The sequence below is a fragment of the Pteropus alecto genome, unplaced genomic scaffold (genome assembly GCF_000325575.1).
Source record: "Pteropus alecto unplaced genomic scaffold, ASM32557v1 scaffold260, whole genome shotgun sequence".
Classification (NCBI taxonomy): Eukaryota; Metazoa; Chordata; class Mammalia; order Chiroptera; family Pteropodidae; genus Pteropus; species Pteropus alecto.
In genome coordinates, this window is record NW_006429595.1 from 460476 (window position 1) to 485674 (window position 25199).

The following is a 25199-nucleotide window of genomic DNA, read 5'->3' on the forward strand; positions in this document are numbered from 1 at the left end:
TTTATTTTAGTCATCTGAGTAATAACAAATAAGAAACAATATAAGTAAAAATGGAAAACAGAGAAAAATATAAAGGAATAAAAGTCAACCATACTTCCATTATCAGCATTTTGGTCAATCTCTTTCAAGTCTATGAAAGAGATTTTTCTCTGCCTACTTATTTTTACATACTACGTATACAGTTTTTGTATTTGATTTTCTTTAGTAGAATTGTTTTACCATTTTAAATCAATTTTTAATACTTTAATATGTTGCCGAAATAAGATACTGCAACTAATGCCAGTGCCTGTCTTTCCCAGATCCTCTACCTGAAGTCTCCTACAGGCCAGGCTCTTCCTAGATGCTGACCATTCTGACCTGGCTACTTTATAATAATCACTGTCATCATTGCTGTCATTTCTTGAACACTTACATTTCTGTACTTTATATCAGCAGCCTACCTGAACAAGTTTACCTTTATCGTGCCCTAGTGAGCACTATTATTGGACAGCTATCTCTTCCTTTTTTTCTCATAGCTGAGTTCATTTTTCTCAGCCCCTGTGCTCCACATTTCCTCCATTCTATAAGCTTGTTTTGCGAAGGTGCTATTATGCATCTGACTTAGTCTGCCTAATTTTGTACAAAATCAGTTGACTCTAGTTCATTGTTTTCTTCCCTTTGAACAAAAAGCTCATTGAAAACAGAGATGATAAGCAGGACCACAGAGAGGTTTTCTTCTCTCCATGATTAGTTGTGTTTCCTAGTACACATGAGAAGAGTATTTTCATTTAGATAATTTTCTTCCCTCCCATCTAATTCAAATGATTAGATATTTTAAAATATTTCTAATTATTTGTGGAATTTTAAAGTATGAATGCCCTTAATGACCTAAATCTCTATAAAGAAATTATAGAATAATTACGCTTTTATCTTGTACCTTCTAGAGTCTAGTTCTATAATTGATTATTATTTGGCTCAGTAGTAGACCTCCTTGATAGACAAATCAAACTTTGTGATTCTTCACATTTGTGTAAATGGAAATAAAATTGAAATATTTTTCTTTCTATTAAATTTTAGACTTTCAAATGTTATTCTTTTTTAAAAACTTAGCTTTTCTAGGCGATTATAACCATATAGGATGGAAATAATGCCCTTTCATTTTCATGGTAAAATTTTATTGGTTTTGGAGTGAATCCTGTTGTATGGGGCATTTAGAGAAGAGACCTTAACATATGTTAATCACTAACTTTGTGCAAGATGCTGAGTCTAGGTCAGCCTGTTACCCTACCTACCTTTCATTCCTAAGACTGTCCCTCAGGTCATACTGAACACTTCTGACTCTCTTCTGTACAACAGTCCTTTAAATATTTGGATTCATTACTGCCTGCATGTATGCTTTTATCTTTTCTACCAGACAGTTACCTTCTCAAGGCCAGAAACTATTTTATTTATCCTCATGTTTCTCCATATTTTTCATAGTTCTTGGTACTTAGTAGGGGCTCAAATATTTATTATAAATTTGAATATTATAAATATTCAATATAATAAATATTTGAGCCCCTACTAAGTACCTCTAAACATACATCAGTGTGTCTGTCCCCTTTAAGCTATGTTCCTGGTATATTCTGTCCTCCTACTTTGAAAAAATATACCTGTACAATAACACAACTTTATATGAATGAAAGTTGGAAGATTATCAAAGATTACCTAGTATTATTATTGAGCATGTCAGGGTTTTCTGTTATTATAACTGAAAATTGCATTTATTTTGTTGCTCAAATTGTTTCAGCTTTTGCCATTAGGAGCTCTTTCAGTTGGCTTCTGTATCCCTTTGGTATATTCCCAGCAATCTATTTTGAGCGCCTCCTTACTTTCTGGCACCACGGATGGATGCTCCAGGCTCATCATGTATTCCCTGCTTCATCCCTAAAATCAGCCATTTCAATGAAGATCCCTGGGTCTTTTTATTGGAGAACGGTATTAGAAACCAGGATTTGTTCTGTCAGTGACCAGAGTTAGGAAATAAATGTATGTATATTAACCTCTATATACATACATGTCTGTATTCTTTCTACTTTGACTCGTTAGTTTCTATGTTAAGCTAAACAGGAATCCCTACTGATGTCTCAGACTCTAATTCAGAACTACGTGGTTCATTCTAGCCTTTCCGCCTTACTTATCTGTAACCTCCCATTCTAATGGTGAGAAACCTGGCTCCTAACATTCACCATCTTTTTACTTATTTTTTCAGTCCCACTGTACATGTACAGTAGTATCAGAATTGTTAACCAGTATCTTCATGAGAAACAGCATTACCTATTACAGGGCTTATGTACAGTTCCTTTTGTTTTCTCTTACAGTTTCCATTCATCTCCATAGTTATTTAGATCCCTTTTCCCCCCATCCTCTCCAGTGAAGTTATATTTATACATTTGCAATACAATTAATTTGTCATAGTTTGCATTTCATGGTGGACCCCGTCCCCCAAGTCGATGTTCTAAAATTTGCATTTTAAAATTAAGATTCACTCTTTCTGCTCTAAATTTCTGTGGGTTTTGAGAAATGGATGACATCAGTATCCATCACTATAGTACTATACAAAATAGTTTCATGGCCCTAAAAATTGTCTAACATGTTAGAAACATAACCGGTTTATATTCTGTGAGAAATATTAAGTCCAACTTAAAATTTTTTCTTTCATGAATTTTGCTTTTCGTGTTTATTGTACTTAAATACTCATCATCAAACTCAAAGTCATGCAGATTTCCTCCTACGTTTTCTTCTAGAAATTTTACAGTTTCTGCATTTTATATTTTAGGTCCGTGATCCATTTTGAGTTGTTTTTGTGTAAGGTGTGAGCTCAGTCCAATGTCTAACATCATTTGTTGAAGACTGTTCTCTCTCCATTGAATATGTAAGGTGTGAGCTCAGTCCAATGTCAAATATCATTTGTTGAAGACTATTCTCTCTCCATTGAATTGTGTTTGCACCTTTGTCAAAAATTAGCTATATTTTGACAAAATTAGCTATATTTTGACAAAAATTAGCTATATTTTTGTGGGTCTGTTTCCAAGCTCTTTATTGTTTCACTGTTCTTTTGCCTCTCTCTGTTCATTACTATAGCTTTATAGTAAGTGTTGAAATCAAGTAATATAAATCCTCCAACTTTGTTCTTTTCCAAAATTGAATTGGCTATCCTAGTATCTTTGCTTTTCATATAAATTTTAGAATAAGCTTATACATGTCTACTAAAAACCTGGCTGGATTTCAGTAGGAATTGCAGTAAGCCCATAGCTCAGATGGGGAGAATTAATGTCTTTACAATGTTGAGTCTTCCAATGCAAGAACACACATCTCTTTGTTTATTTAGATTTTCTTTTATTTCTTTCATCGGTGATTTCTAGTTTTTTATACACAGGTCCTGTAAATATTTTGTTAGATTTATACCTAAGGACTTCATTTTGGATGCTATTATAAATGTATTATTATTTTTTAATTCAAATTCCAAGTATTCACTGCTCGTATGTAGGAAAACAGTTCACTTTTGTAAATTGACTATGTACCTTTTAACCTTGCTTAAGTCACTTATGTACAGGAGTTATTTGGTAGATTCTTTGGGTTTTCTGTATAAACAATAAGTTGTCTGTGAATAAAGACAGTTTTATTTCTTTGTTTTCAATTTGTATACCTTTCATTTCCTTTTCTTGTCTAATTACACTAGCTAACACTTTTAGTATGAAGTTGAGTTATAAGTGGTGAAAGAGAACATTCATACCTCATTCCTGATCTTAGGGGAAAACTTAACATCTCACTATTATTATGGTATTAGCTGTGATTCTCTTAAATAGTCTTTATTAGATTAGAGAATTCCCATCTATTCTTAGTTTTTTGACAGTTTTTATTATAAATAGATGTTAAACTCTGTTTCTGCTGCATTTATTAATATCACATGATTTTTCTTGTTCAGTCTATTAAATGATGAATTCCATTGATTGATTTACAGAAGTTAAATTAATCTTGTATTGTTGAAATGAACTCCACAGGATCATGATGTATTATCTTTTTTATATGTTGCTGGATTCGTTTTGCTAACATTTACATCTAAATTAATGAAAATTACTGGTTTATTGTTTTCTTTTTTGTAATATATTTATTTTTGGAATAGGTCAAATGAGCTGGCCTTAGAAAACGAGTTGGGAAGTGATTGATCTCTATTCTGTTTTCTGTTTTCTGGAAGAGATTGTAAAAGTGGTATAATTTCTTCCTTAAATGTTTGGAAAAATTCACCAGTGAAACTATCTGAGCCTCGTGTTTTTTTGGAGGGGGGTGAAGGGGGGTTCCTACTAATTTCTTTTTTAGATATGAGTCTGTTCATATTATCTATATCTCCTTGAGTGAGTTTTGGTAGTTTGTGCCCTTTAAGGATTGGTCTATTTTATCTAAATTATCAAATTTATGGGCATAGACCTATTCGTAGTATTCTCTCATATTTATTTGATGACTGATGTCTGTAGCATTAGTGTGATGACCCCTATTTTTTTCCCTGTTATTTGGTAATTTGTGTCTTCTCTTTTTTTTTCCTGATTTGGCTAGAGTTTTATCATTTCCTTCCTTCCTCTTGCTTTAGGTTTAATTTGTTTTTCTAGTTTCCTAAGTTAGAAGTTTAGGTTATTGATTTTAGATCTTTCTTTTTTTCTAAAATATGCATTTAATACTATAAATTTCTCTCTAAGCACTACTTTAGCGGCATCTTATAAATTTTGATGTGGTCTTTTAAAAAATTAATTGTAGTAAAATACTCATAACATAAAATTTACCATCTTAATAATTTTTATGTGTACACTCCAGTGGTGTTAACTATAGTCACATTGTTATATAAGAAAAGTTGTATTTTCATTTTTATTTAGTTCAAAATATTTAAAAATTTCTCTTGAGACTTCTTAACTGATGTGTAATTTAGAAGTATGTTGTTTAATTTCCAAATATTTTGAATTGTCCAACTATCTTTCTATTCTTGATTTCTAGTTTTTTCCTGATATACTCTGAGAACATACTTAGTATGGTTTCTTTCTTTTACATTTGTTGAAATATGTTTTATGTACCAGAATGTGGTCCATCTTGGTGAATGTTTCATGTGAGCCTTTGTTGTTAGATGGAATAGTCTATAAATTTCAACTAGACCAAGTTGATTGAAGTGCTGTTCAGGTCATCTGTGTTCTTACTGTTTTTGTACCTGCTTGATCAATCAGTTATTTGGAGAAGGGTGTTGAAGCCTCCTACTATAAAAAGTAGATTAGTCTATTTCTCCTTTCAGTTCTATCAGTTTTTGCTTTATGTTTATAAAGTTTATGTTTTTAGTTCTTCCATTTTGGTGTATGATACATTTTGAATTAATTTTTGTATGTAGTATGAGAGATCATTTGAGGTTCATGTTTTTGCATATGGCTATTCAATTCTAGAACATTTTGTTGAAAAGAACATACTTTTTCTACTTCATTGCTTTTGCATTTCTGTCAAAAATAAATTGTCCAGTAGGTGTGGGTATCTTTCTGGACATTCTTTTTTGTTCCGTTGCTCAATTTATCTGCTTTAAGCTACTTCCTCACTGTTTTTATACTGTTGCTTAAAATCAGGTAGTGTTAAGACTGATAAGTTTTTTCCAAAGTTGTTTTGGCTACTGTAGATCCTCTACATTTCCATGAAAGTATTATAATTGGCCTATCAATTTCTACAAAAAGCCTTGTGGTATTTTTGTTGAGATTGTGGTGGATCTGTAGTTCATTATGGGAAGAATTGAAATCTTAACTAGTTTTCTGAATTATGACACAGTAGATCTTGCCATTTTTTTAGGTCCTCTAATTTTTCTCAGAAGTGTTTTATAGTTTTCAGTATGAAGCCTTTTCACATCCTTTATCAGATGTATTCCTAAATATTTCATACTTTTTTATGCTATTGTAAGTGTGTTTTTAAGTTTTAATTTCATAATTTTTCCTTGTTACATAAAAATATGATTAATTTTGTACATTGATCATGTAAATCACAATCTTGCTAAATCTTGTTAGTCTAGTAGGGTTTTTTGTGGATTGTATCGTATGTTCTATGTAGATAAATGTCATCTCTGAATAAACACAATTTTACCTCTTTTTTCCAATATGGAAGATTTTTACTTTTTCTTGCATTATTGCTTTGGCTAGACTTCCACACTATATTGAATGAGAGTGGTGAGAGTGGACATGTTTGTCTCGGGGGGAAATACATGGAATTGAATGAAATTATAACATCAGAAATTTGTGGACTATACCTAAAGCAGAGTGTAAAGAGGGTGCAAGACTATTCAATATTTGAAAATCAGTCAGTATAATTCACCCTGTTACAGGTTAAAAAAAACAAAAACACACAATTATATCAGTTGATGCAGAAAAAGCATTTAACACAGTTCAGCAATGACTCATTACTAAAAAACTCAGAAAATTAGGAATAGAGGGGAACTGCCACAACTTGAAAAATGGCATTTTTTTCTTACAGAAATAAAATTAAAATTCAATTTAAACTTTGAGACCTACAATTATTTTTATATCTCAATCTTATATCCTGCCAATTTGCCGAACTCATTTGTTAATTCTAATAGTTTTTCTTAATGGAGTCTTTAGAATTTTCTAAATCTACCATCACATCATCTGTGAATAGAGGTTTTACATCTTCCTTTCCTATATGGAAGCCTTTTTTTTTTTTTTCTTGCATTATTGCAATGGCTGAAACCTCCATTACAATGTTGAATGGAAGTGGTGAGAGTTCATATTCTTGTCTTGTTCCTGATCTTGGGGGAAAGCCCGCCATCTTTCACTGTTGATCCTCTTATTGTAAAATGTCTTTCTTTTGTCTTTAGTAACATTTTTTTTGTCTACCAGTATTTTGCGTATTATTAATGTGGCCACTTCAGCTCTATTTTGGTTACTGCTTGCATACTTTTCCATTCTTTTTCTTTCAATTGGTTTGTGTATTTGAATCTAAAGTGTATCATTTGTAGACAGCATATAGTTGAATCATTTTTTTTTATTTTGATGGAATCCAACTTATGCTTTTTTATATTAAGCATTCTGGGTCCATTTTGTTAAAAGACTTTGTTTAAAGGCTTTATTTTTTAGAGCATTTTTAAGTTCACAAGAAGATTGAGAGGAAGGTACAGAGACTTCCCACCTGTCCTCACACATGCATAGTCTCCTCCATTATCAATATCACTCACCAGAATGGTACTTTTATTACCAAGGATGAACCTACATTGACAGATCATAATCACCCAAATTGTATAGTTTACCTTAGGGTTTACTCTTGGTGTGGTGTACATTCTATGAATTTAAACAAATGTATAATGACATTTATCTATCATTGTAATATCATGCAGAGTGTTTTCACTGCCCTAAAAATCCTCTGTGCTTTGTCTTTTCATCCCTCCCTCTTCCTATCCCAGAAACCACTGACCTTTTTTTTATTATCTCTGTGGTTTTGCCTTTTCCGGAATGTCATATAGTTGGAATCATGCAGTATGTAGCTTTTTAAATTTAGCGATATGCATTTCTTTACTTGGTCATATGCATTTGTGTTAAATGGCTTGATAGCTCATTTTTTAATGCTGAATAATATTTAATTATCTGAGTGTGCCACAGCTTATTTATCCATTCACCTATTGAAGGGCATCTTAGTTGCTTCCAGGTTTTATGAGTAAAGCTGCTGTAAATATTTCTGTGCAAGTTTTTGCATAGTTTTTACTTCCTTTGGGAAAATACCAAAGAGTACAGTTCCTGGATGATATGGTAAAAATATGTTTAGTTTTTTTTTTTTAAGAAACTACCAAACTGCCTTCTAAAGTGGCTATACCATTTTGCATTTCTACCAACAATATATGAGAGTTCCTATTGCTCCACATTCTCACCAGCATTTGATGTTGTCAGTTTTCTAGATTTTGCCATTCTAATAGATGTATAATAGTGTCTCGTTGTTTTAATTTGCATTTCTCTAATGACATATGATGTGGAGTATCTTTTCGTATACTTATTTGCCATCTGTATTTCTTCTTTGGTGAGGTATCTGTTAAGATCTTCGCTCCATTTCTTAATTAGGTTGTTCTCTTATTGTTGAATTTTAAGAGTTTTTTGTAAATTTTGGATAACAGTCCATTATCAGATGTGTTTTTTTGCAAATATTTTCTCCCTAACTGTGGCTTGTCTTCTTATTCTCTTGACATTTTCTTTAGCAGAGCAGAATATTTTAATTTGCATTAAGTCCAGCTTATTAATTATTTCCTTCATGGATTTTGTCTTTGGTTTTGTATCTAAAAAGGTGTCACCATACCTAATGTCATCTAGGTTTTCTTTTATTCTGTATTCTAGGGATTTTATAGTTTTGCCTTTTACATTTAGGTATATTATTTATTTGAATTAATTTTTGTGGAAAGTGTAAAGTCTCTGTCTAATTCTTTTTTTTTTTTTCTTTTGCCTGTGGATGTCCAGTTGTGCCTGTACCATTTATTTAAGAGACTGTTTTTTCTTTATTGTTTTGTCTTTGCTCCTTTGTCAGACATCACTTGACTATATTTATATGGATTTATTCCTGGGTTCATATTCAGTTCCATTGACCTACATGTCTTTTCTTTTGCCAATACCACATTGTCTTGATTGCTGTAAGTTTATAGTAAGCCTTGAAGTTAGTGTGAATCATCCAGCTTTGTTCTTCTTCAATTTTGTGCTGGTTATTCTAGCTCTTTTGTGTCTACATACAGACTTTAGAATCAGTTTGTTGATGTCCATAAAATAACTTGCCAAGATTTTGGCTGGGATTACATTAAATCTGTAGATTAAGTTGGGAAGAACTGACATCTTGACAATATTAAGTCTTCCTATCCATGAACATGGAATATCTCCTCATTTATTTAGTTCTTTTTTTAATTTTGTTCATCAGAATTGTGTAATTTTCCTCACATAGATCTTATATATATTTTGTTAGATGAATTAGTTTTTAAATTCATTCTGCCAATTTGACTTTTGGTTGAGTATGTAATCCATTTACATTTAATGTAATGACTGATAAATTAGGATTTATACCTGCCATTTTCCTATTTGTTTTTTTATAAGTCTTATGTCTTTTGTATTTCTTTATTCCTTATTCTTGCCTTCTTTTTTGTTAGCTGTTTTTGATTATCCCTTTTTAATTCCCTTTTTGTTTCTTTTTTATATATTTTGAGTTATTTTCTTAGCGCTTACGCTGTGAATACAATTAGCATCTTAACCTAAACAGTCTAGTTCAGATTAATACCAGTTTAATTTCAGTACTATATAAAAATTTTCTTTCAACATACTTCCATTCCCTTCTCCCACTTTTATACTGTTACCCTCATACAATTTAATTTACATCTTTATACATTATATGCTCATCAACTCATTTTTATGATTATTGTTTTAGGCAGGTATTTTTGAAAACATATCAAGAAAAGAATTATATTTAAATATATTTTATAATACCTGTTTAGCTAGGTTTTTGGAGCTTTTTGTGTGGATTGGAGTTACCTTTTAGTGTCTTTTATTTCAGCTTGAAGGGCAGGTCTACTAGCAACAAATGTTCTCTGGGTTTTGTTTCTTTTTAAATCTAGAGATGTCTTCATTTCTCCTTTATTTTTTAAGGAGAGTCTAGCTGGATGTAGAATTCTTGGTTGAGCATCTGTTTCTTCCAACATTTAGAAAATGGTCATCACACTGTCTTCCATCTTTTGATGAAGTACCCACAACCCTCCTCCCTATACTACTCTATTCATGGTCATATCTTTAGGCTAAAACTTCCTCAGCTCAGTTTTAGTTGCCTTTTTACTTTCATCTGCTTGCTTTCTTCCAAAAGCTCAATGAGATAACTAGTCTATTGATAACCTCCTCCTGCTCTTTGTTCTGTGGGCTTTTTAAAAAAATTTCTTTTCACCAGATTCTTTGGAGGAAGAGGAAGCTAGAGTGTGAGCTCAATTCACTTCATTAAACCAAATGTTTTATGTATCTTTTATGAAAGTTCTGATCTAAGCCTGTGCAGTCACATGAGCCACACAATGCCTATGTTTTAAGTCACCAAGGCTCGTCCCCCAAGTACTTGAGATATTCACAGAATAGCTGTTTCACAGAATAGCTGTTTCTTAGAGAACTATTTGAGGAATTGAAGTAGAAAATATTGTTATCCTTCCTAGTCTATAAATTAATGGAAATAATAAAGTGAATAACAAACTTTCCTCTACCCACTATTTTAAGTTTTTCATGTTGAACTAATTCTAAACAGTATGTCACAAAATATGTATTAAAAGATGAACATTCATATAGCTGCAATATTTATACTTTTATGAAAAGGATTATTTAGATAATGAACATCCGTTGGTTAGGAATCCAAATTATGGTCTTGAAAATGGTGTAGTATCTGATGCTTAGCCAAAAAATGGCTTCTGTGGGGAGTCTTTCTTCTTGCTGATATCATTTGCATAGCAATGCCCTAATTTCAGGTGATGCATTTGGCTTAAAATAGAGTTTCAGTAGGAACATTAGTACCCAGGCCTCACCCAGGAATATGAAGCTCTTTCTAGATTTGATTGGTGATATGGAGCTTCTGAATGTATTTCAAGATTTTGTGAATATTGTCCCAGGGGCTGTAAAAATGCTTTGTTGTTTGACAGCTAAAGAGAACCAAGGAGACGCACCTTCACAATAACCTGTATGAATACCTACTTTTAAGTAAATGCAAACTATTTCCCTAATCCAGTGGTTCTCAGAGCATCAGTATCACTGAAAACCAATTGGAAATGCGGATTCTCAGCCCCACCCAGGCCTACCGAGTAGAAATTTTGCGGTGTGGTCCTATAGTCTGGGTTTTTAAGAAAGCCCTCCACGTGGTTCTGTTGGTGTTAAATTAGTAATTGTTGACCTCTTAATGAGTTTAGAAGTATCTGGTGGTGACGTTGATATGAGGTTGATTTAAACCTATAGGAGTAATTAGCCGGATATGGCTGTTTGTGGGAAAAGATGAGGAAATATGGAAATCTTGCTTGTGAAAATCCGCTTCACCTATTGTTAACATATTACCCATCTGCTTTGTCATGTGTTTTCTGAGGAATCTGGACCAAGTGGAATATTTCTTTAAATGATGAAATTGCAAGCATCTTGCTGTAATGTTGTTTTTCTCTGATATGTGACAAGTCTCCTGAGAGTGGAAAACCCTCCCTAAGGTATATTTAAGGTGTGAGATCACAGAAGCCAGTGAAGGCCATAGTGAACTGCCAGAGGTGTGTATCCAAGGCAGCCCTTAATACTTTCTCTGAGAACTTAGCTCGTTAGGCTGGAGGGGAACCAAAAAAAGAAAAGGGTTTTTTTGTTTGTTTGTTTGTTTTTGTTTGTTTGTTTCTTTCTTTTTATACAGTAAAATTATTTAAATTGAACCCAGATGTAGTTTAACATAAGGGAGTTAGGGGGAAAAAAAGAAAAATCTCTGCTTACAATATAGCACATTATAAAACCCCAGTCTTTTGAAGAAGATGTAACTGAAATAGATGAGATTAACTCCCACTCACTCTGGTGAGGAGAAAAGAAAAATTAAAATGAATATATTAAGGAGAAGATTATTTTTATTTCAATATTTCCATTATATTTTCTCCAATTACATGCTGAATAGAGTTCTTTACTGCTACTAAAACTCCAAGATAAAGTTTAAAAAGAGTGGATTGTGGAAGATAAAGGCAGTTCTCTTTTGCTGGGCGGAGGATAGGTTTTCCAGACAGAAACAGAGAAGATGAGACATTAAGTGTCTGGGGAGGTATGTAGTTCTGAGTGAATCAACAATGATAAGTCCCCAGAGGCTCTACCCTTTGTCAAATTTCTCTTTCTAAACTGGATAGTATAAAAAGATTCTTTATATACTGCTTCTTGAGAGGCCACGTGTGTGTGTGTAGAGGATAGTGGGGAAGCAGAGGAATGAGAGAAGAAAGTAACATCTTGAAAATTCTTGCTAGATGTTGTAGAATTTCAGAGTTTGAAGAGACCTTAAAGATCACCTGATCCTAACTTTTAATGAACAAATGAATAAATGATAAGAATGAGGCTCAGAGAGAAGAAATTAATTTCTTCCATTCATGTATAGCAAGGTGGACAGAACCATCTAGAATTTGGATTTCCTCCCAGGCCAGAGCCAGACCCCTAAACTGAGCAGCCACACTTTCAGTGAGTGAAAGTGATCTGAAGACAGACACCCAGGTGCAAATACAGACTCTCCCTGGTATCTGTATGGCTCTGAACAAGTTGCTTAATGTCCCTATGCCTCATTTTCTGTGTATATAAAAGATGATTATACCTAGCTTTTAATGTAGTTATGAGGATTAAGTGAGAGAAAGTGGGGTGAGTCACCCAGTGGAGCAATTGGCATTCCCTTTCTGTACCCACTGCCCTTTAGCTTAGACTTGACTCTTTACCATGACCAGGCTTAGCTAGTTTTCCAGAGCCTCTCAGCTTCTACCATGTTAGTCCTCCCTGGCCTAGTGCTGTGAGTGCCAAATCCAGGCAGTGCTGAGTCACTGCCCACAGCAGAGTCGGGTGCTCATGCTATTCTGCTCAGCACATTTATATCCCCCCAACCCCTCTTGCATACAGCTCAAGTAGTCTCCGAAGGTCAGGACCCAAACACTGACAAGTCTTTTCTTGAATTTGATCGAGGAATCCAGATGCTTGTTCTGATTAGAAAAAAATTATAGATAACTGACTCCCATCGACCATGTCATCTACCCCAGTTTTCAAGAAAAGGTGTTTTTAAAAAATGTTGCCTGCTTGCCCTAGAGGTAATTTGAGGAGAAAAGGGATTTTATATTCAGAGGTGAGGACATTTCGGTTTAAAAGAAATGTTTTGTTTTACTACATAAAGAATCATAAGGAGTGCTTAAATTCTTTAATGATAAACTACTACTATAATATTAAGAAACTTTTATAGTATCCGAGCCACTGGATAAATCTTCAGTCAGCAGTTCATGAAGAGGGAATATAAATAAAATATGTAGTCAATATCAAGGGAGGCAAACTGTTGCAGGCATTGGAGATATAACGGTTGACAAAGCAGACAGAAATCTTTGCCTTCATGGAGCTTACATTCTGATAGGGGAAGGCTGACAATAAATGGGATAAGTAAGTAAATTACATAATGTGTTAGATGTATTTTCTTCATAAGTCCTGAGGAGAGAAGTGAAACAGGGAAGGGGAGCTTATTTAAATTGTAAATAGGACGGTTATAAGGATTTGAAAAGAGAGATGATGTGACCCAGCTGAAGTTAACAAGATTATTCTGACTGCTGTGTTGAGAACAGACTGAAATATGGACTAGGTTTGAATTAGGTCTGTATACAGACTTTCAGGTAATCAATGACCGCTGGGCAGATATTCTCAGAGACGTTAATAAATGTGCCTAAGATCACACAGATAGTAAGTGCCAACAACTCTATTGAAAACATGTTTGGATTTTTTAACCTTATGTTCAAGCTAGCTTCTTTTGTGTTTCTCTTAGGAAAGAAGAGGCTAAAATGTGTGAGGGGCTGTGTTCTTAATATTTGTTTTTGGCACAGCAGTAAATGAAGATTTAGATGAAGGATCAGCAAATTATCTGCACAAAGCAAAAAGATTTAAAAATCTTATTGTGGATGTAGAGATCTGAGAAGTTTCTTCCAAGCAAAGGAATTATAAATGGCACAGAATCTAGTGAGGCTGAGTTAAAACACATAGAGTAACATGAAGTTCTTTTTGTTTAATGCGAGGTCTCTATTGTTAAAAGGCTGTGTGTATAGTGGTTTAGAGCACAAACTCTAGAGCTGAACTCTGTGGATTTTCAAATCTCAGCTCCACTACCTAACAGTTCTGTGACTTTAGGCAAATTATTTGACTTTTCTTTACCTTAGTTTCCTAATCTGTAAAATGGAGTCATATATAAAACTAAACATGTTCTTGCCATATAATCCAATAGTCTTGCCCTTTGGTATATACCCAAAGAAGCTGAAAAATGTTACGTCCACATGAAAACTCTCACACAGATGTTTACAGCAGTTTTAACCATAATTGCCAAAACTCATAAGCAACAAAGATGTCCTCAGTAGGTGAATTAATAAATAACTGTGGCACATCCAGACGATGGAATATTATTCAGAATAAAAAGAATTGTGCTATCAAGCTGAGAAAAGACATGAAAGAGTTCTAAATGCATTTTAATAAGTGACAGAAGCCAGTCTGAAAAGGCTATATATTGTATGATTCCAGTTCTGACATTCTGGAAAAGGCAAAACTATGGAAACAATAAAAATATGTGTGGTTGCTGAGGAGAGACGTGGTGGGGCAAGGGAATGACCAAGTGGAACACAGAGGATTTTTAGGGCAGTGAAAATATTCTGTATGATACATGTCATTATACAATCATACAATGGTAGATAAATGTAATTATACAATTGCTAACATCCATAGAATGTCCAATACCAAGAGTGAACCCTAATGTAAACTATGGACTTTGGGTGAGAATGATGTGTCAATGTAGGTTCATTGATTGTAATAAATGAACATGGGGGAGGCTGTGCATGTGGAGGTGGAGCAGGGGGTATATGGGAAATCTTGGTACCTTCCACTCAGTTTTGCTATGAACCTAAAATTGCTCTACAAATAAACTATTTTTTTAAAATGGGAATAATAGTAGTACTCAGTAGTGTTGTGGTAAGGATAATATGAGTTAATACATTTAAAGCACTTGGAACAGTGTCTGGCATAGAGTATGCTTATGTTATTAGTTATTATTATGTTATTCATTAACATAAAAATATATAGCTTTCATAGGTTCACTCATATACTTGGGCTTCCATCTCTGTTTTTCCCCATAAATACTTAAGTTTTTCAACCTCAAATTCTTCTACCATAATTGCTATGTAGAATCTAATCATATTGACAGCATTTCTTTAATGTGGGCAGAGGGCCTCCTACATCAGAATAAACTAGAGTCTTTTTGTAATACAGATTGTTGTTACATTCCTCACCAGAGTTACCAACTCAGACATTTTGAGGATGGGGCCAAGGAATTTGCATTTTCCACAAGCACCCAAAGAGATTCTCATGCAGGTTGGATTGCTAGTGCTTTGAGAGTCTGGGCCTGATTACACTACACTTCTGACATCCCAGGCACTTCTTCATACAGTCCCCACAAATTCTCACCAAAAGTACACATGTCGATTTTGGCAGAACACTGTGTGTCTCGGAGATGGAAAGGTAAATAGTGACCTAAGAACTCAGTTTATCTCAGAACCCAGCCTGCTATGTGAAACAACTTTTTTTGTGAAGTGGAACATATTTTATGTCAAACTCGTACTTCGTGACAACTCTTCTTAACAGCATGAGTAATAGTTCATTGCTGTTCTAAGTTTTAAGTATTAAAAGTGAGCATGTGATTAATCCTAAACAATTGAGTCATTTTGAGGGACTTTTGGGGATAAAAGAAACTATAGGATAGAGTGAGCAAAATATCTGTCATTAGCAACAGGACATGAAATTAAATACTATGTGATGGTGCATCGAAAGGACAGGATTACTAGCCAAACTCTTTTTCTCCTGACTATACAACCAGGCACATGAAGTAAGTTTAGTTGTGAGTAAAGGTAATGTTTCCATAAATCTTGAAGAGCTCAACCATTACTAACTACTAGCAGGACTGTTATACATGTAATGAAGCCAATACTGTATAAATACTTATAAAAATAAGAGGGAAATGAAATGAATACAGACTAAGAAGGGAAAGAAACAAAAATATATTATCGATATTGCTTTGCAAATTAAACTAACAATCATTTATTGGACACCTATGTGCCAGACATTGTACTAGAAGCGTGCACGCACACACACATGATCCCTCCACCCTCACATCAGCCTAAGAAAGTAGTTATAATAATCCTCATTTCACAGAAGAGAAAATTGAAGCTCAAAATGGTTCATATAGCTGATAGTGAACAGAGTCAGGATTTAAATAGAACTTCTGACAGTACTAACCTAATTGAGTTGTACATAATTGATCAGCAGTTATATATAATGGGACTATAAATTCATGTTTTTATGTAAAGTCGATCGCAATAACATTCTGGCAGAGTGCCCCTGGATTTGAGTTATTTGAAGAGGGCCAAGGGCGATTTCTGCTTTCAACAAAGATAAAATTGAGAGAGACAAGAATCACCCTCCTGGCCTTAAACTTGAAAACCAAACAAAATATATATAAATGGGTTTTGGACATTGGGAAGCAAGCAGCTCAAGACTGTGATCTCTGAGAAAAGAAGCAAACACAGTAAGCCTAAGATTGTACTAGCCGCTCCCTGGAAGCAGTTTCTAGGCTACAGTGCAGGGAGAGGGCCCTAAGCAGAGCCTGCTCAGAGATGTACAGAGAGCCAGGGTAGCTGGAATGTGCAGTGTAGGGCACTGGAGAGAAGGGAGTAGCACAAAGAGCGAGCTCCGGAGACATGCAGGGGTCCTCAAGTCTTTGCTGGCCTAAGGTGTTTGCTTGGGTACTGATGTGTGCAAACTACCCGAGGCCAGGGAAAGACACAGGAAGAAGCAAAGAGAACAATTTCCAAGGTTCTCAGAGGACTGGAAATAGTTCATGTTACCACCAGCCAGAGAAGAAAGGCCTCAGGATACCCAGAGCAGCAGGTGGAAGCCTCAGAAAGATATTGCCTTAACAGTGGGGCTAAATTAGCCTTAAAATGAAGGCTGCTCTGGAGTTGCCATACTGATTTCAAATAACAAGGAAAAGAAGTCAGTACTGAGACCTGTTGAATAAGTAATGGGGATTTCCTTGAAGATAGAAGGATTAACTAGGGTACAACAGGATGAAAGTGTGACAGGTACTTGTTTAATTTGTAGATCAGTGGAACTGAGGCTGCTAGACTTTTAGATGAAGGCAAGTGATGAGCAACCAACCACAAGAAGAATGAAGAGGACTCTGTACTGTATGCTTCTGAGGGCCCTACAGATATAAGTAGGGCTGATTTCTCTTTTAGCTCTTAGACTTTGACAGGTCTTCAAATGTTGTTTCTGCAGCTAATGCTTATTGTATCTCAGATCTTTGAAAATTGGTAATTTAACTCTAAGCATATGTAGTAACTCGGGTAATTAGACCTTTCAAGCTTTCTATTCTTCCACTGTTTCCTGGATTAGGAGGATTGCTTTTTCACAAAAAGCATATATTCATGTTGTTTGATAAAAACATATTTAAGCTCTACAAATGTAGATAATTTACAAGTAAAGTGAGTTTTTAAATTTTTAAAAGTGTAGTCACAGTGTAGTACGATACATGATATTCTTTGAAGATGAGTCATCTTTAATTTTGTAGATTATTACACTTTAGCAGTAGTACTATCAATCTGCAACAAAGGGACAACATTTAACAACCCAAAATGGGAGATATTAAATCGAGATTTATATCTCGTATCGGAGAAAGCTTTTCTTACTATGGCACTAGAACCAGAAAAGTCAAAGGAAAAATATTACAGGTTATACTCCACAAAAGGTAAGAATTCTAGGCAAAACCCACCATTAATATAATTAAGATATTATTAACTGTTAAAAAAGATATTTGACATATATGATGAAGAATTGATAGTCTTAATATAGAAAAACACCTTTCTAACTACCGGAGCTGTGTGATGACGTCACTGTTACTGTTCAAAGACGTTGCAGAGGGCATGCTCACGTCAGCTTGGTTCCACTAGAGGACTTCTAATCATGTGTTGGTCTTTCTGATGACCACCCCCCATTCAGGAACCATCCAGGAGTCTACCCGGACCTTCTCGTTAAAACAGAAGATACTCCTAGTGCTCTTATCACTTAGGAATATATAATGGTTTAGTTGCTCTATGTCAGGAACTGGGGGCAGAGAAATACATACACACATACACATATACATATATATACACATGTATATGTATATATTTCTTATTTCATAGACACATAGTAAGAACTTAAGAAACACAAGTGTTGTTTTTTTGATATATAAGATGATTTTACTTCAGTGAAAATTAGTGACATAACAATCACTTAGTCATATAATTTAGCATGAACTACATGAAGACTTAACTGTAGGTTAAAGTCATAAATATTTAGTAAACCCTCACTTAATTGAATTAGTAAAGAATGTGGGATTTTGTTCAATTGCCTAGTAAACTGTCAAGTCCACAATGTTACTCCTTGAGCGCAGTTCAAATGGGAATTCCTCCTTGAAGCCTTGTACCTACTCTGAAGTTGGACAGCCCTCCCACTTGTCCAAGCCTGTCTTGTGACACACTAAGCACATATTAGCATTATTTGTGTCTACATCTTATCTTCCTGACAGGCTTTAAATGCATAAGGGAGACTATGTCTTATTTTCCTCTGTAATGTCCATGCTGCACAGCACTGTCCAGTAGAATATCATATGAACGACATATTCAGTTTTAGATTTTCTAGTTGCAACGTTAAAAATTAAAAGGATCAGAAGAATTAATTTTAATATATTTTATTTAACCCAGTATATCAAAAATGTTTCAATATAGAATCAATGTAAAAATTATTTGTGAGGTATTACACATTCTTTGTTTTTATACTAAGTCTTCAAAATCTTGTATTTTATATCTACAGCCCATCTCAAATCTGTATTAGCCACATTTCAAGTGCCCAGAAGCCACTTAGCTAATGACTACCATTTTAAGACAGCGGAGGTGTAGCACATTATAGATGATTAGTAAATGAATATCCCATAGGCAGATTTTCAAAAAATAATTTTTTTCTCCCAACAGACCACCATGGCTGCAGGAGTCTTGCCTCAGAATGAACAACCATATTCCACTTTAGTGAATAATGATGGGCATGCTGCAAACATGAAAGGTAATAGTTCTTTAATATATTTTTTGTTTCTTTGTGCAAACTAGAGTTTAATAAAATTATGTGAATGGACACGAAAGAAAAGGCTTGATTCTTGATATTGGAATCCCAAGTTGCGGGTAGTACTTATGGTCTTTTGTTTATTTCTGCCTTACCGTTTTCACTGGTTAAAAATCCTTTTCAAAATCCTGAAGAATGATCTTGACCTTTTAAAAAGGAAGAGTGAAAACAGTCTCCTACATTATTCTTAGACTGAAATTATCCTTTTGTCTCTCTCATCAAATTCCTGCTTGTGAACCAAACTTTTCATTTCTTTCTTCTTTGGTTACTTACAGTGTCACTTGTAAAGCACATTCAGAAGCATGCTAGCCCTGCCTCTCCCAGTTTTTGTCTTTCACAGTTTTGCCTTCCCACAGTTTTGGTTTTCACGTGGTTCCCCAGGGGGAAGGGTGCGGTTACTTGGACTCTTACTGGCACTTGCCCCTCACATTCTCTTACTGTTGCATATTCATAGCTGGAAGTGCACCCTGATTTCCTACCACTTTGGTACCACTGGTCTTGCTGCCACCACTAGCAGTTAGCAAAGAAAGATGTTGAGTAATTTTTCTTGGTAGTACACCTTACATGATTTTCTTACTGACCACTCCTGGTTTTGCCCAAGTTCACTTTAATTATCCTGTAAAAGGAACTTTGCAGGATTTCCCCCCACTAAGTATGGATTAGATAATATAAGGAAAAGTAAAGGAGTATGGGTCAAAGGTATTAGAGTTCAACACTGAGAAAATTGGGAGTTGATTGTGCTCTCGTTGGAACCCAACCACTCCACCAGGGGGAGCTCTCTTTTATCCTGAAAATCATTGTTTCCCACTTCTGATCTTATTAGATCCTCCCTCTGTGCTGTGTCTGACTCTAGAGGGACCAATACTACTGGTAAATACCATTTGTGGACAGCTTCTGTGTGCCAGACTTAACTGTATGTTACTTTCCCTGGTTTAGAAAGAAGTGCTATCTAAAACAAATACAATGGTATCTATTTTCTGCTTCCCCTATAGAATAATGGGTTTTTTCCCCCTAAGTAACTCTTTAGCTAATAAGATTAAGAGTCAGCTGTACCTTTTCCCCTGTTCTTTCTTCTGCTGAAATATTACCTCTTAGCTGATGTTTCTCACTGGAGATTCTATTGGCTTTAGAGGTGGGGCAACTCTTCATTGTGCAAGAGAGCCCCAGCACTGAAGATACTGAGTATCCCTGCCCCCCTAGTTCAGTAATGTCCTCAAATTACAGTGACAAACAAAAATCTCTATACATCTCCAGATGCCTCCAGGAGGGTTGTAACACCTCTATTGTGATCTACTAGGTAAGCTGATTTTTACCTTTCCAAAAATCATCTTTTGAACTATAATCACCCTCATTGTATAAATGTAGCTAATTTTTAATTTGGAAAAAAATCTGGACAAATAAAAACCTTATTTTATATCTAACTTCTTTAAAGTATGTCTCTTCTATAAATGTAATCAGTTATTCTTTATTGGGTTAACATTGGGATAGGAAGTATTTTTTTAAATGTTGGCTAATGAATCATGGAAAAATTTAATTAGGGGATACATAAATGTTTAAGTTACTTTAAAGGAAAATAGAAAACTCATCAAGAACTAGCTTTGAAATGACCTAGATTTAAATTTTGGTTCTACTCCTTTTTGAAAATAAAAACTTATTTTGGGAAAATTCAAACATTTACAAAAGAACACAGTAAAGATCCCTATGGAGATACTACTCTCTCTCCATGTAGGCACCACCTACCCATGTAGGTGCCATCACCCGGCTTTAACAATTTCAGCTCATTCACTTCCCATCATTCCTTTCCCCCACTTCTGTTTACTTCATTTCATTCATTTAACCTTGTCATCATCCTCATAATTTTTAAAAATAGCAGTAATTGCTTTATATTATCTAAACATCACTCAAATTTCTAGTCGTCTTATAGATGAAGTATGTTTGAATTGAGATCCAACAAAGGTCAATATATTGTAATTGGTTGATATGTATCTTACATCTCTTTTAAAACTGGGATTTTTCTCCATCTCTTTTTTCTTATAGTTTATTTGTTGTTTGCCCACATGGTATTTCTTATCAACTGAACTGGTAGAGGGATGTAGAGTCTAGTGAAGTTGTTCTTTTATTGTCAACAATATTTCATGGATAGTGCTGTCTTCTTCCATCTGGATGCCCATGATGTCTGGTTCTCTCCTTATGATGTTAGTTCTTTTATTTTGAAATAATTTCAAACTTACAGAAAAAGAACAAAAATTTCCTATATACTGTTCACCCAGAGAGCCGTATTCAAGTTTCATTGGCTGTCCCAATAATATCCTTTAATAGCAAAAGGATGTTATGTTTTTTAGAGTCTTTTGATGACCATAGTTAGTTCTTTCTTGATCTTCATGAAGATTACAAACCAGTTATTTTTGCAGCATGTTCCTCAATTCATGTTTGTGTGCTGCTACGTTATAAGATTGAGGTTATACATTTTTGGCAGAAACATCTCAGAATGGATCTATGCTTTTCTCACTGCATCATATCAGGGGGCACAAGATACCATTTTGCTCCATTACTGGAAATGTTAAGTTTGATCACGTTAGTAAAGTGGTGTCTGCCAAGATTTATCCATTATAGATTTTTTTTTCTCTTCGTAATTAATATTTTATGGAGTGATGCTTTGAGACTATGTAAATATCCTGGTCCTCATTCAACTTTTACCCTTTTATAGCCAAACCCACTTCCATCCATGACTCTGGCCCCTGATGATCACTAATCTGCTTCTCATTTCTATAATTTTATCATTTCAAGAATGTTATAAATGAAATCATACAACATGCACTCTTATAAATTTGGCCTTTTTCACTTGACATAATTCTCTTGAATTTCATCTAGATTGTTATATGTATCTTCAGTGTATTCCTCTTTATTGCTGAGTAGCATTCCCTATTATGGATGTACCCCCAGAAGGTTTATCCACTCACTCATTGAAGGACATCTGAATTTTTTCAGTTTGGGGTTATTATGAATAAGCTGTTCTGAACATGCACATACAGATTTTTGTGTGAGCATGAATTGTGTCATTACTCTGGGATAAATGGCCAAGAGTGGACTTCCTAGGTCATAGGATTGTTGCATGTTTAGTTTTATATGAAACTGCCAAACTATTTTCTAGAATGGCTATATCATTTTTCATCCCGACCAGCAATGTATGAGTGATCAAATTTCTCTGCAGCCTTGCCAGCATTAATTGTCACTATTTATTTTAGCCATTCTAGTAGGTGTCTAATGGTATCTTATTGTGGTTTGCAGAACTCGCTTATTAGGTCTAGGAGCTTTTTGGAGATTCCTTGGGATTTTCTATATAAATAATCACATCTGCAAATAAGGATAGTTTTATTTCTTTTCTTTACATTCTGTATGCCATTATTTCTTTTCCTTGCTGTATTGTAGTGGCCTAGAAACTCTACTAAGCAGAGTAAGAGTCATGAAAGCAGACATCCTTGCCTTTGTCCTGATCTTAGGGAGAAAACGTTCAATCCTTCACCTTTCAGTATGATGATGAGTTTTCAGTAGATGCTCTATAACATCTTCCCTTTGTTGTTAACTTGCTGAGATTTTTTTTTTTATTATGAATATGTGTTGGAATTTGTCAAATGCTTTTTCTGTGTTATTTGATATAATATAATTTTTCTTGTTTAGCCTGATATTGTGGATTATATTGAATGATTTTTGAATGTTTAAGCATTCTTACATGCCTGTAGTAAATCCCATTTGATAATGGTGTATAATTCTTGTTATGTATTACTGGATTTGGTTTGCTGATATTTTGTTGAGAATTTTATGCTTAAATTCTAAAGAGATGTTGGATTATAGTTTTATTTTTTTGTACTATCTTTATCTGCTTTTGTTAAAAGTAATTCTAGCCTCATAAAAGGGGTTTGAAATGTTCCATCCTCATCTATTTTCTGAAAGATATTGTATAAAATTGGTGTTTAATTTTCTTTAAATGTTTGGTAGCATTTTCCACTGTCTTAGCAGTAGTCTTTTGCCCCAAGAGGCTGAAGATTTTTTTGTTCATCAACAGTATTTTCAAATAATACCCATCACTTTTCTCCCTTGAGTGAGCACCTTGTATCCATCCTTCACATATCCCCTGGACAAATTAGGACAAACACATGCAATAATTTGTAAGTAAGGTCTACTCTGCTTCCCCTGGAACCAGGGACCAGAATCCAACACTGGGAAGGTGAATTGCCATTTTCAAGACTGCCACCAAGCTGCAGAGAGGATGGGGCAAGGACAAGGGAAAATGTTTCAAACATTTTCTACCATTGCCTTTTTTATTATTATTCAGCATTGCTTGGTTGCTGTACATCTTTCGATATTTTCTAGAGTTCTGACAATTGTCACTTTTTTATTCTTGAAGGATATATCTGCCAGATATATAATTTGCATATGACAGTAATTTTCTCTCAAAAAATGCTGTGCCACTTCCTTCTATCCTTCATTTTTTTTTGATGAGAAATAGCCATCATTCAGATTGTTGTCTTCCTATAAATGTGTCATTCCTTTTTAGTTGCTTTCAAGATTTTTTCGTCTTCAGTTTTTAGAAGTTTTATTATAGCGCATCTTGGCATGGATTTCTTTAAGGTTCATTTAGCTTCTTGAACAAATTTGGGAGACTTTCAGCCATTATTTCTTTGGATACTTTTTTAGTTCCATCTCTTTCTGCTTTGCCTCTGGGACTCAATGATATGAATGTTACTTTTTAATATCCTACAGGCTTCTGAGAATCTGTTCATTTTTATTAGTCTGTTTTTCTCTCTGTTGTTCAGATTGTATAATTTCTGTTGATCTGTCCTCAAGGTCCTAATCATATTCTCTGTCATTCCCACTATACTATCGAGCCCTTCCAGAGAGTTTTAAATTTTGGTTATTTATTTTTCAGTTCTGTTATTTCTATTTGGTTCTTTTTTTATTATTATTATTATTTTTAATAACCTCTACTTCTTTGCTGAGAATTTCTATTTGTTTTAGGAGAATTTGTAATTGTTGAATCACTTTTAGGATAGATTCTTTAAAATCCTTCAACGTATCATTTATCTCTGTTTTGCCATCTGTTGGTTGTCTTCTCATTCAAGTCTTATTTTCCTGGTTCTTGGAATGACAGGTGATTTTTTATTGTAGATATTGTGGGTCTTGTTTCTTATTTTAATGAATATTCTTCCTACTGAAGTGTAGCTCAAGAACCAGGTGAGTGTGTACTCTCAGCTCCCCGTTCAGCCTTGTCAACACCACCCAACAAAAGTGGAGCACTTACTTATACTGCCTCCTTGCACATGAATGAGGTGGAATTTCAGCTCCCCCACCAGCTCTCTTGACACTTTTGTGGGAAAAGTGAGGCACTGCCTTGCATTGTCACGTTGCTTTTGATTGGGAGTGTTAAGACCAGCTCCCTGAGGGAAAAATGAGGATCAGCTCCTCCCTGGGCCCCACTGCCATCTGGGAAAGGGGAAGTGAAAGGGTGATTCATCTCACTTTGTTGCTACAGAGTGTAACAAGCCCATGGTCTGCTTCACATCACATTTTTTATGCATTCATAAGTTGATAGACATTTGTGTTATTTCTATTTCTTGGTTATTATGAGTAATACTGCTTTGAAATTTGTGTACAAGTTTTTGTGTGGACCTATGTTATCATTTGGGATGGGGTATATACCTAAGAGTAGAATTTTAGGGTCCTATGCTAACTCTTTGCTTATTCATTTGAGGAACTATTAGATTGTTTTCTAAAATAGTTTACCATTTTACATTCCCACCAGCAGTCTGTGAGGGTTCTCATTTTTTACATCCTTGCCAAGACTTATTTATTATCTTACTTTTCGATCATAGTCATCTTAGTGGTTATGAAGTGTTATCCATTGTGGTTTCAGTTTTCGTTTTTCTAATAGCTAGGATGGTGAGCATCTTTTCATGTGCTTATTGGCCATTTTTTTTTTTTGGAGAAAGGCCTATTTAAATCTCTTGCCCATGTTTTTTAGTAAGATAAAATTCATATATCATAAAATTGACTTTTAAAAAATATTCAGTAGATTTTATTTTAATTTATTTTTTCCCCTCTTTAATCCCCCTCCCCCACTTCCACCCCTGTATGTTGGTACACTTGGTGTTGTCCAACATTTTTCTGAATCTCTATTCATTTTTCTTCATTCTTTATTTTCTCTCTTCTTCGGAGTGTATAATCTCTATCAGTCTA

General features: G+C 34.4%; 1 protein-coding gene across 3 annotated transcripts in view; it reads left to right on the top strand.

Annotated features, from left to right (window-relative positions):
• PTPDC1 (protein tyrosine phosphatase domain containing 1) overlaps positions 1 to 25199 on the top strand; it is a 54482-nt gene that overhangs the window by 5424 nt on the left and 23859 nt on the right. For all 3 annotated transcript variants that reach the window (XM_025043170.1, XM_006903848.3, XM_025043103.1), the window contains one exon: positions 18821 to 18908. Coding sequence is in view for 1 of the 3 variants with exons in the window: in XM_006903848.3 (XP_006903910.1) it covers positions 18821 to 18908 (88 nt within the window). In the remaining 2 variants the exon portion in view is untranslated. Of the gene's footprint in view, positions 1 to 18820; positions 18909 to 25199 lie in introns of those variants that run through there.